The sequence below is a fragment of the Onychomys torridus genome, chromosome 21, assembly GCF_903995425.1.
Source record: "Onychomys torridus chromosome 21, mOncTor1.1, whole genome shotgun sequence".
NCBI lineage: Eukaryota > Metazoa > Chordata > Mammalia > Rodentia > Cricetidae > Onychomys > Onychomys torridus.
Genome location: NC_050463.1, coordinates 42,365,895 through 42,378,330, shown reverse-complemented (window position 1 = coordinate 42,378,330; position 12,436 = coordinate 42,365,895). Strand labels below are relative to the sequence as shown.

At 45.8% G+C, this 12,436-nt stretch overlaps 1 protein-coding gene across 1 annotated transcript in view; it reads right to left on the bottom strand.

Moving 5' to 3' along the window:
* Positions 1–779: 779 nt before the first annotated feature.
* Positions 780–12,436, bottom strand: part of Cyria (CYFIP related Rac1 interactor A) — a 114,469-nt gene continuing 102,812 nt past the window's right edge. Inside the window, exons 7-12 of the mRNA XM_036171424.1 lie at positions 12,308–12,385; positions 12,029–12,145; positions 11,844–11,923; positions 9,066–9,192; positions 3,678–3,748; positions 780–1,035 (exon numbers count right to left, since the gene is read on the bottom strand). Coding sequence (XP_036027317.1) covers positions 972–1,035; positions 3,678–3,748; positions 9,066–9,192; positions 11,844–11,923; positions 12,029–12,145; positions 12,308–12,385 — 537 coding nt within the window. The 3' untranslated portion in view covers positions 780–971. The remainder of the gene's footprint in view (positions 1,036–3,677; positions 3,749–9,065; positions 9,193–11,843; positions 11,924–12,028; positions 12,146–12,307; positions 12,386–12,436) is intronic.

The window sequence follows — 12,436 nt, the reverse complement described above, 5'->3', positions numbered from 1 at the left end:
TGCTGGTAAATAACAAAGTGCCTTAGTTCTCAGTTCTGACATCAATAGGCCATTTTGATAGAGGGATGGGCGTGGGGGACTCCCTTATCAAGAAGGGTGGTGTACCCAGAACTCTGCAGACTCACCTGGGAGGTGAGTGGTCTTACTTACAACCAGAGTTCCATTTATCTGTCCCCACAGGCAGAGGGCTGACACAGACATGACTGTCCTTATGCGAACTCTCTCTCAGATACTCTTAAGACAGCCACTTTCCTCAATCCCGCTGCAAGAACCCTTCTATCTATCCCATTGCCTCCCCATTAGTGCATTAAAAAGACAGGCAATCTTCCTCTAGCAAAACCTAAAAGGGAATGAAAGGGACATGAATTGAGACAGAAGGAGAATATTTTGGATTAATAAAACACGTGCATACAAACCTGCATGCACGCAAGGTTTGCAGATGGAAGGAAGGGGGGAGGGTGGTGGCGGCGTGCTGAACTTGGAACTTGTACTCTGCTCTTCACATGCATTTTTCTTATCTTGGATTCGTCTCTATCTATCTCTGTCAGGGCAACAGTTGTGTGTGTTCCCTGTATCTGAGCCGACACAGGAAATCAAGTACTTTGTGTTTCTATAAACTATACTCCCAGAGAGATCCCACAGTTAGTATGAAAATGATACCACAAACTATTAAGAATTCTGGATTTGTTACAGGTGCCGTTACAAGACTCCAGCAGCCAAGATCGAAGTTTCCGAATGTGGCCCTTGGAAGAAAGGATTTCCGTTTCAGACGTCAAAGGTAAGGCTCTCAAGACAATTTATGCTCTGCTGGGTTGAGTCAGTCAGGATACAAATTAAGGTCCATATATTTTCAGTGACAAGAAGGAAATGGTTATGTAAATACACAAGTATTAACATCAATCTGTATTAAATTATGTAAACATATACATCTTCTGAGGTCAGCACACAGATCCTCTTCTGGGAGCAGGGCTCTACTGAAGCATTGCCCGAATCTGTTTGGAAGTCGATTCATCATTCAAGTGCTTTGTAGTGAACCTGAACGGGGAAAGAGAGTTGGAGGTCAGGGCTTATCCAATTGAAATTTGTAAATAAAAACCATAGGCTCACTTCTTTAGACAGAGAGCCATGTTTTGGTGTTCATTCCATATAGTGTCTGCAAGTTTTTTTTTTTTTTTTTAATTATTTAACCTTTATTTTATGTCCGTTTGTGTCAGATCCCCTGGAAGTGGAGTTACAGACAGCTGTGAGCTGCCATGTGGGTGCTGGGAATTGAACTCAGGTCCAACTGGGAGAGCAGCCAGTGCTTTTAACCGCTGACTCATCTCTCCAACCCTGAAAGTTTATTTTTTATTTGACTTTGCTTTGCTCTGACACTGACACTGTGCTCATTCTGTAATCCAGGTTGTCCTCAAACTCATGGCAATTCTCCTGTCTCAGCCTCCCTATTGCTGAGATTATAGACACACCCCACAATGCCAAGCTTTTCAGGCAGGCAGCTATGGTATTTGCTTTTTCTTGTGTTGTGAGTACTAAACTCTTTTTTTTTAACCTCATCAAATGATTACAAAGAGGAGACATAACTGATCTAATTTTCAAGGAGATAAATTTCACTGCACTTAGTTCAACATCATGTCCACTGAGGCTAACCCTACTGAGTTATGGAATTCAAATCAAGGAATCCTAAGATTTAAACGTTGATGACTGTCTACTGTAGGGACTGTGCTTATCCCCATTGCCACCACCAGGGGGCACAAATGCAGGTACACAACGGAAGCTGTAATCTGAAGCATCTCCCGGCTCAGTCTTGAGTGTAAAGATTTGTCAAAAATTGGCCTCTAACAAAAATTTGACCATATGTTAGGTACTCTGGGCCACAAAGAACTTCTTAAATGTGGTAAGTGACTTGATTTCACAGATGGGAAGGCTGAGGGCCAAAGAACCTCAGCGGCTCACTGTTGTTTTTTGTTTGTTTGTTTGTTTTGTTTTTGTTTTTTTGAGACAGGGTTTCTCTGTGTAGCTTTGTGCCTTTTCCCTGGAACTCACTTGGTAGCCCAGGCTGGCCTTGAACTCACAGAGATCCGCCTGCCTCTGCCTCCTGAGTGCTGGGATTAAAGGCGTGCACCACCAGCACCCAGCATGGCTCACTCTTAACCACACAGCAGATGGTTTTGACTCGTGACCAATCTGTGACTTTTGACTTGAGCCTAAGTCTGGCTGCCATGAAAGCCTATACAATCTTCCCACTTCATCGTGTGTCTCCAGGAAACATTTCCACACTGGGATGGGAAATTGTGGCTCTACACAATGTCCTTGATCTCCAATGTGTTTCAGCCGCTAGAATGAAGCTGGAAATTTCCAGAAATTCAGAAGTTGAAGTCTTCTTAACGAATATAGAATGCCAGCCTGGTGTGCTTGCTACAGTCTCCCTTGGGGGAAAATCTAGGATCCTGGAAGCTCTTATGGTAAGGACTCATATATTCTCTAAAGATGATGAGATGGCCACTCAGAAAAACAGTATCTTTAGTGTATTGAGACTGCTGGTTTCTTTTTCTACTGAAGGAGAAGAACACATCAGTCTTGGGTGGATGGGTTTGCAATGGTTGCACTTGATAATGGACTGGTAGAGCACTGCATGTAGAAACGAGTGCTGCCTCATTTCTCTTAGACTCCTCCATGTTTTCTGCATGTATTACATGGCGTGGGACTCAAGGAAATGAAAGGCTAAGACAGCAAGGTCCTTAAGTCTTCCAGATTAAAATTCTGTATTGGGATGGTTTGTGTGGTTCAGCAAAATTCCTTTGGATGCAGCACAGCCAAAAATAACCATCTCCTCCCTGAAGTGGACTAACCAAAAGTATCCTTGGGAACAGAGGAGATGCCTAGAGAGCAGGGACACACTACAGCTGGCTAAATATTCTGGCATCCATCAATGAATAACAGGTCCTCGGTTCTGGCAGCATGCGGGAGCCTCTTGGGGAGTTTGGACCAAGCAAACCAAACCAAACCAACCAACCAACCAACCAACCAACCAACCAACCAACCAACCAACCAACAAACAAACAAGCAAACACAAGAGGAATGCTTGAGCTTCCAGGCCAGTGATGTCATTTCCTTGGCCTGTGACCTCAGTGACTGAAAACTCCCCTCATCTTCCTCCCATGCAGCCAGGGTTGGGGTTCGTTGGTGAAGATAGATGTGAACACAGGAGGCTCTCCTTCTCAGGAACTCCACTATTCACAGAGCAGCATGGTCAAAAGTCGGGGCTAAGACCGATAGGGCCACCCAGACCCAGCTATAGGTCCTAACTTGGCCTTTTACAGTGTGACATGGAAAAGTTGTTTGAGCTCACATAGTCAGGTATGGGTCTGCTGGCTCATACCTTTAATCCCAATACCCAGGAGGCAGAGACAGGAGGATCCCCGAGTTCCAGCACAGCCAGGACTACACCAATAAATCCCGTCTCAAAACCCCAAAACTTAACTTACCTCGATCTCTCCCACCTGTAAAAAGTGAATGATACAAATGGGCTGCCTTCCCAACATTGTTAGGAAGATGAGGGCATGAAAACAATAAGGGCTAAGACCAGGTGCTCAGGCGTTTAGCCCCCAACAGCACCCCAATTTGCAATGGTCTGAAAGGGAAGTGTCACTGTTAACCCGCCCCACAGACAGGCTTACCTGAGAGCGTTCAGCAACCCTTCCACACTGTCCGGGGCCTGTTCCTTCAACACCTTTATGCAGCCTTTCATCTGGAAGAAGGAAGTACAGCATTTTGTTGACATTCTAGTAACCCTGTCCATAGTGGCATCTGTTGATACTAAGAACTCTATGCGGCAGCAGCACATGGAAATCATGAATAAACTTCGCTCCCCTCTCAGGACGGTGCATTGTGCCTCTGGGTTTCTCAAGAGTTCTGGATGACTGTATGATTGCAATCTCTATGGATTTTCATCCTACACCACAAGTGTCCATTTGACTTACTTTGGGGATAAACATCTTGCCTTGTATTCTGGAGCCCAGACCAGGAACAGAAATCGCTCTCCTTGGTTCTCAGTTGAGATTCAGCAAGTGCTTGACACACTCAATAATTTAATCTTTTGCCTGTTAAGAATGCTTCTCCTCTTTCAGCTGTTGACTGGCACACCCTTCATATTTTGTAAAGTCTTAAGTGTCACCAGCCCTAGGAAACGCGCGCGTGCGTGTGTGTGTGTGTGTGTGTGTGTGTGTGTGTGTGTGTGTACCAGTATATGTGTGTTACATGTGGAGGCCAGAGGACAAGTTCAGCTGTTATTCCTGAGGTAATGCCCACTTAATTTTTGAGACCGGGTCTCTTTGGCCTGTAGCTTGCTAAGTAGGCTAGGCTGCAGAAGAGAAAGCGTCTGCCCATCTCCACTCCCCCAAGGCTGGGAATGCAAACCCACCAAGTACATATGCTTTCTTTTAAAAAAGTGGCCTCCGGAGAGAAACTTATTCCTTGTGCTTTCAAAGTAAACACTATGAGGACTGAGCACCAGGAAGCTCTTTCCTCTCCTCTCCTCTCCTCTCCTCTCCTCTCCTCTCCTCTCCTCCCTCCTCTCCCTCTCCCTTCCCCTCCCCTCTTCTCTCTCTCTCTCTCTCTCTCTCTCTCTCTCTCTCTCTCTCCCTCTCTCTCTCTTTCTCTCTCTCTTTCGAGACAGAGTTTCTCTGTGTAGCTTTGCGCCTTTCCTGGATCTTGCTCTGTAGACCAGGCTGGCCTTGAACTCACAAAGATCCACCTGCCTCTGCCTCCCGAGTGCTGGGATTAAAGGCATGGCCACCACCGCCTGGCAAAGAAGGCTCTTTTCATCCCACTATCCATACCATAGATAGTCACTACCACTTATTTGTGACCCCAGTACGGCTTTGTATTTATTAGATTAAATCTGGATGGACAGCCCCTCCTCAAGTCAATAATTTCTCTCCCTCACTAGACCAGTAACTCCTAGAAGTGCAGGTCTGTGTCTTAACCATCTCTGAGAAGACTGGTAAGGGGCATTTGTAAAGGATGTGAATCTTATAGAGGTCAAATGCCTAGTTTTTATTCATGCTGCTTTGTATTTGCATGAACTTATATAACTTTCTAAGTTTTCTGAGGCCTTGGAATTAAAGTTATCTAATTCTGTCATGAAAATTAAAATTTACACAGATCATGTTATTTTATGCATATCCTCGAGTGTTTTATTTATCCTTTGGAAAAGCAAAGATCTTTCTATATAAAAGTCAATCACTAATTTCAATCTTAGACATTCATGCGGTATGTGGACATCTGATGAGTTTGATTATAACAACAGCTATGTGCAGAGTGGTAACTTCTCAAAATTTCTAGTGGGCATACATCTAATATGCAAAAGTTTTGTGTTAACAGCTTGATAGACCCAAAGACTGAGGTCACACAATAATGTGTCATGGTCAAATATATATGTCTATCAAAGATACAGGTGTGGAGAGAGGCTACAAGTATACCAGCTATGTGATGGGAGCAGATGCAGAGAGCCACAGCTAAGCACTGGGCCCAACTCCTGGAGTCCAGTCCAAGAGAAAGAGGAGGGATTATGTTAGCAAGGTGGGGTCAAGATCATGACAGGGAAACCCACAGAGACAGCTGACCCAAGCTCGTGGGAACTCAGACTCTAGACCAACAGTTAGGGAGCCTGTATGGGACCAACCTAGGCCCTCAGCATATGGGTGACAGCTGTGTAGCTTGGTCTGCTTGTGAGGCCCCTAGCAATGAGACCAGGATCTGTCCCTGGCTCATAAGCTAGCTTTTTGGAACTTATTCCTTATAGTAGGATGCTTCGCTCAGCCTTGATGCAGTGGGGAGGAGCTTGGTCCTATCTCAATTTGATATGCCATGGGTTGTTGACTCCCATGGGAGGCCTTACCCTTTCTGAGGAGTGGATGGGGGGAGGGGGAAAGAAGAGGAGGAGGAGAGGAAGGAGGATTAACTGTGATTGTTTATGTAAAATAAATTTTAGAAAAGTCTGCCAGTTATGTGCCACTCCAGGTTTGTGATGGCACCAGGCCCAGAGATGCAGAGAATTTTGTCCCTCTCCCATTAGAGATGGGGGTGTAGTGGGATGAGAGAGACAGGTAGCTCAATATCATGGTGTGGTAGGTGTTCACGTGACGACATCCCACGGGGCAGTGAGAGCAGAGATGCAGAAGGAGGTGGATGGGCGGTGGGTACTCTTGAGGAGTCTCCAGTTCTGTTTCAGGATGATTAAAACCGTGGGTGTGAATAACAAGAAACTGTCAGCAACACATTCAGGGCCAGATCCAGTGTGGGTTTAACAACACAGTTGGAACTTGGAAGCTTTTCCTTGTAGAAAATACCCTTGGCAGGTGTTAAGCACTGGATAATATAGTGAGGACAGAAAAGAACTAGAAGGAGGCGAAGACAGGAAGAAGGGGATGAGTGAAAATCCCTTAGGATGTGAGGGGTGGGGGTAGCAGGGGGCTGAAACATGGGGTGAGAGATGCTCAATCCATGATGACTTATGAGGGTGAGGAAGAGGGACGCAAACAATTCCTAGGATCTGAGGGATGACAACTCTGGAGTTCTTCTAGCTTGGATACTGGATGAGAGGATGGGACCATATCTAAAATAGGGTTCATGAGGGAAGGAGACCCTTTGTTTGGGGACTGGCCATGTTTCATGTCTCCATAACAAGTGTTGTCTGGAATGATGGGCCAAGTCTTGGCTGGGGACAGGGTGAAGGTGTGATTCTTTATGGGGCCACCTCCTAAGAGGGTTGGAAATCACTTGAGAACACCAGTTCTTCCCCACACATCTTTCCTGGCACCAAGCTCATTTTCCCTGAGTCTTGGTGATTTTTCTCTGACACTTCATTTTCCCCCTCTACCCATCGGAAAAAACCCTTGATGGACTACCTCAAACCCCACCTCCTATGCCGTTGCCTCTAAGCAGAATATTCTCCCCCTCAACTGGTTTCTAGAGTTCTCCACATGTCTTCTCTGCAAACCAGGCCTCACCCTTTGTGTGTATAACCAGTACCTCTTCCAGAGCCTCACAAAAAAACATGTTTCCTCACAGTCGATCCTAACATCTTAGGGACTTATCACAAAGTACCTATAACTGCTGCTTTAGATTCAGAGTCTTATCTGGAAGAATGGACTCACTTCAGGTAGGTCTGGTGCTTAGAAAGCCTAAAACCTTCTTAGAGGCACATGCCCAGTTCAACATGAACTGGCCTTTCTTAATCTGCACTAATAAACAGACTTGGAAAAATGCCCAAGAAAATCAACACATTCCCCATTTGGGAACTTAACAGACTCAGTAAGTGGCATAGAAAGCCAAGCTTTGTATAAAGTAGGGTGAGAAGTGCTGGGTAGATTGGTCAGTGGGTAAGAAAACTTGCTGTACAAACATGAGGACTTGAATTTAAATCCTCAACAGCCATGTACAGATGTCATTCCTGGTTACGTGTGCCCATAACCCCAGAACATTTGGGTGAAGATAGGTGGATCCCAGGAACTCACAGGCCAGCCAGCCTAGCCAAATCAGCAAGCTGTAGGTTCAGTGAGAGACCCTGTCTGTAAGGAACGATGGGAAGAGTCATGACACAGGAATCCTGCAATCCTTCCCTGGCCTCTGCAGGTGTGTGCATGGGTATTCCAACCCACAAACATACGTGAACACACACACATGTGAAAAATCACAAAGAAAAGGTTAAGGGTATGAAGGGATCATTTCGCTGAGCACAATTTTAGTTGTTGACTCTGTGACAAGTTAACGGCTGGCTATGGTAAACCAAAATGCCATAGGTATACCAGGCACTAAACTGAATTCATAGTCACATGATATTTAGGGGTGGTTTTTTTTTTTTTTAATAGTTATTTACACTCGATCTGCAGTGCCAAACCATTAAACCTCCACAATGAATACAAGAAATGTATTTATTGCCAGGTCTTCATAATACATTCTTATGTAAATGAAATATATTATAAAATAGTACACAGTACACGGGGTTCTAATTTGTTAGGCTCATCCACCCATCAAAACACAAGTAGCCATTTCTCTCTGCTGCCTACATGGGAATGCATTGTGCCAGGCTGTCTTAAGTTCCTGTTGCCGTGACTCCCCACCATGATGGACTGTGCCCTGAGAGCCAAAGTAAACTCTTCCTTAAGTTGCTTCCGTCAAGGAAGTTAACCACAGCAGCAGAAAAGTAACTAATACAGTGTTGCAGGTAAACGCTGGCGGACTGCAGTAGTGGTTCATTCTACAGTCAGCAGGAAAGCAAGTGCAGACAGCAGGTGCTCCCAAAGGTTTCTGCATATGCATCCATGTTTTCCTTCTTTATTTCATTCACTGAATAGATGCTCCGTGGGCGCATCTAGTGAGTATCAGGCACAGTATCCCAGGTCCCAGAACATTAGGTGCATTGATCATTGTCCCTATACACTTAAAAGCCTGGGGTCTGTGGGAATGTTAGAAAAAGCAAATTGGTAAATGATGGGAGGACCAGAGGAGAAGGAAGGCTTTACTTATGTGGGGCACAGGAAATGTGATCCTGGGTAAACTACAGCTAAATAGTGTTTGGAAGAAATCTACCCTTAGAGGAGGAGGTAGTAGAGAGACTCTTGGATATTGCAGTAAGAACAGACAAGATGGTTGGTGGGGCAGCAGGTGAGGTGTGATAAGAGAAGAAGTTGGAAGGTCATGTGGTCTCTGGCCATTGTGCCTTGTAACCCAGAAGCTCCCAACTCTACTTACATTATAACACACAGAAGGTGCAGAGGGTGCATGGACAGGGAGGCTGGGGCTGGGATGGTTGAAAGGTGGGGTGAGGGTGGAGGTAGAACATCTCTGCTCAGCTCCACTAAGGCCTGGGGGATCAGCATCCCAGCACCATGTGAGAAAGAGTAGACTCCTTGCTAGGAAGAAACTTGCCATGCATCTCCGAAATCTACATCTTGGAGAGGTCTTGCTCAGTGAGGGATGGAGGCCAGAGGAAGAGAAGCAAGGTCTACCAGATGGCATTCATAGGCTTTTATGTGGAAAGTGCATTACATGAATGTTCTTACATCAATCTTGGATGTCTTGCAGAAAGCTCCCACGGGGTGCACATGGTCATAGAGGATGATGACCCCCACCATCACCCTCATGCAGAACATGAGTGTCTCCTCACTTGTAAACCTGCTCCTGTATTCCCTAAAAAAGAAGACACAGCCATGGCATCACTTCCTTGTTCAAACACAGGCATTCTGAGATCCACAACTGGCTACTCCTCTACCCCCACCCCACACCCTCCACAGAACTCATCCAGGACCTGCAACAACCAGGTTAATATGCTCTTGAAAAGACCCAAGATGATAATTTTCCTTGAATCTATCCAACTAGCAATTCAGTGCAAAAGTATGGTAAATGAGAGGGCGGTAAATTCCCTTTTCTGCAGCTAGCTCACCATGTACATCAACCCCTGCCCATCAATCTTGAATATTTTATAGCTGGTCCCTCTGGCTGTCCAAGATTATAGAGAATAATGGCTTCATTACAGGGAAAAAGAATCAGGCTCATTTCTACACTGCGGTTTTCTTGTCTCCAGCTGAAGCCACCTCCTTTGTTAAGACACAGGCTGAGGATGAACTTGGATTGGCAGATAGCTCAAAGAAATTAGGTACCTGGGAGTTATTTGTGGAGGTGAAATTTTGCTCACTTACCTTGATAGGGGCCCTGATGATTGCAATAATTTAGGCCAATGCTAGAGACGTTTTTAGCATCAATTACATTAGGAGTTGGCCCCACAATGCAGACAATTACTATTTCTGTCTTGAAATAAATCTTAACTTTGATATGAAGGACAGATTTAAAATTAATACCCTTTTATGGGGCAGGGGAGATGGCTCACTGGGGCAAGGCATTTGCTGTACAAAAGAGAGGAACTGAGTTTGGATCCCTAGTGCCTACATATATGCCAGGTGGTTGTACTGGCTAGTTTTATGTCAACTTGACAGAAGCTAGAATCATTGGAGAAGAAAAAACATCAACTGAGAAAATGCCTCCATAAGATCTGGCTATACGCACGCCTGTAGGGCATTTTCTTAATTAGTGATTGACAGGGGAGGGCCCAGCCCATTGTGGGTGGTACCATCCCTGAGCTAGTGGTCCTGGGTTCTGTAAGAAAGCAGGCTGAGCCAGGCGGCAGTGGCGCATGCCTTTAATCCCAGCACTTGGGAGGCAGAGGCAGGAGGATCTCTGTGAGTTCAAGGCCAGCCTGATCTACAGGGCAAGATCAAGGACAGGCTCCAAAACTACAAAGAAACCCTGTCTTGAAAAAAACAAAAACAAAACAACAACAACAAAAAAAAGAAAGCAGGCTGAGCAAGACTCGGGGAGCAAACCAGTAAGCAGCACCCCTCCATGGCCTCTGCATCAGCTCCTGCCTCCAGGCTCCTGCCCTGCTTGAATTCCTGTCCTAACTGCCTTCATTGATGGACTAAAATCCAGAAGTGTAAGAGCAGTAAACCCTTTCCTCCTCAACTTACTTTTGATCATAATGTTTCATTGCAGCAATAGTAACCCTAAGACAGCCGCCCACCTGCAATCCCAGCTCTTGGGAGGCAGCAACAGAGCATGCCTGCAGCAAGCTGACTACCCAGCCTAGTCCTATCAGCAAAATCTGGATTCAAATGACAGACCCTACCTCAATATACATGTCAGAGAGCAACTAAGGAAGACACCCACAGTCAACCTCTAGCCTACACACACACACACACACACACACACACACACACACACACACACACGGAGGGGGGCATACATGCATATATAAATGCATCTGCAAATATGTGAACCCTCATGCATATGAATATGAATACACACACACACACACACACACACACAAACACCACACACAAACATACATGCAAACATATAAAAGGATAAAAAAGTCATTTTATATTTGAAGACAGTCAGCTGCTGTAAGGTGCTTGTGACACTTTTGGACCCCCAAATACCCTACAGAGCAGATGGTATTATGGGAACGTTACTGGAGACAGAATACAAGGAAGGTCCAGAGAGGCCAGGTCATTCATTCATAGTCACAGTGAGCAGTGCAGACTAAACATCCCCAACCTTGCCCTGTAGCTGTGTCTTTCATCCTTAATGACCCCATCATCCTTCCTCTTAAGTACCTAGCAACCAGTTTAGGAATGAAGAAACAGAGGGCGAAGAGAGTTTTGGGGGAATTACTTTTATAGAGGTCTTGCCATTGCTACACTTGGTTCTACACCTCTCAGATCTCTACAGTATATTGAGGATAATAATACCCACACATCTAGACCATCTCTCCATTTCTTTGCATGGCTTATAGCGGTGATTCTCAATCTGTGGGTCATGACCCCTCTGGGGGGAGCGTCATCCAACCCTTTCACAGGGGTAGCATATCAGATATCCTGCCTATCAGACATTGGCATCAGAGCTCATAGCAGTAGCAAAATTGTAGTTACGAAGTAGCACTGAAAATAATTTCAAGGTTGGGGGGTCACCACAACATGAGGAACTGTATCCAAGGGTTGCAGCATGAGGAAGGTTGAGAACCACTTTCTTGGCGGTAAAACCCTTGAGAAGCCAATCAACCCATCAGGGCCTCAGCTATTTCAGTTGTGAAATGGATATAGCATGGACACAGACCACCCCGAGTTTCTACTGAAACTGATTCAAATACTGTACATGGAAACTTTAATGTGACATCTGAAGGAGGCCATGCCATTATCAACACATCTCAACAGGTCCCCAGGGGTGGGAGCTTAGCCATGCCCCCCCCCCCACGCCCCTATCCCCCCCACCACGGTTTCACTTACGGTGTCTCCAGCATGACCTTGCAGACGCTGGTCATTGTACTGAGGCAGTCTGTGGTATTCTCTATGGGCAGGGTTTTATTCTGAGGGGAGAGACACAAACACGCATTAGCCCTCCTAGCACGCATGCACGCACGCACGCGCGGTGGAGAAAGGCCACTCTGTGCCGCTCGCTGGACGGCACTTACCTCTGAGACAAAGTGCATCGTGGCATTACTAAGCGTCTTCAGCATCGGCGTGGCTTCTGCATAGAACAGGGACATCCGGTTGGCCATCTCATTATTCACTTCATTCTCAATGTCTAGCTGATGAAAACAAGAGAAGAGACAGTTATAAAAAGACAGTCATGGTCTCCAAACCCAAGTTCCAGACAAGCACGCTGCCTTCTCTCTGGCCCCTGCCAGTCGCAGAAGGCAAAGCAGCCAAGGAGAGAGGGCGGCCCCAGCCAGGGAGATGCAGGGACTCACGTGCATGTTGTTGATACGGTTGCGACTTATTGTTCTTCTGTAGTAACTAAAGTCATTCTGGATAGCTGGGTTCCTCATCTGAAATTTGGGAGAGAAGAAAGAAGGTCACCTTCCAGAAACAGGTGACGG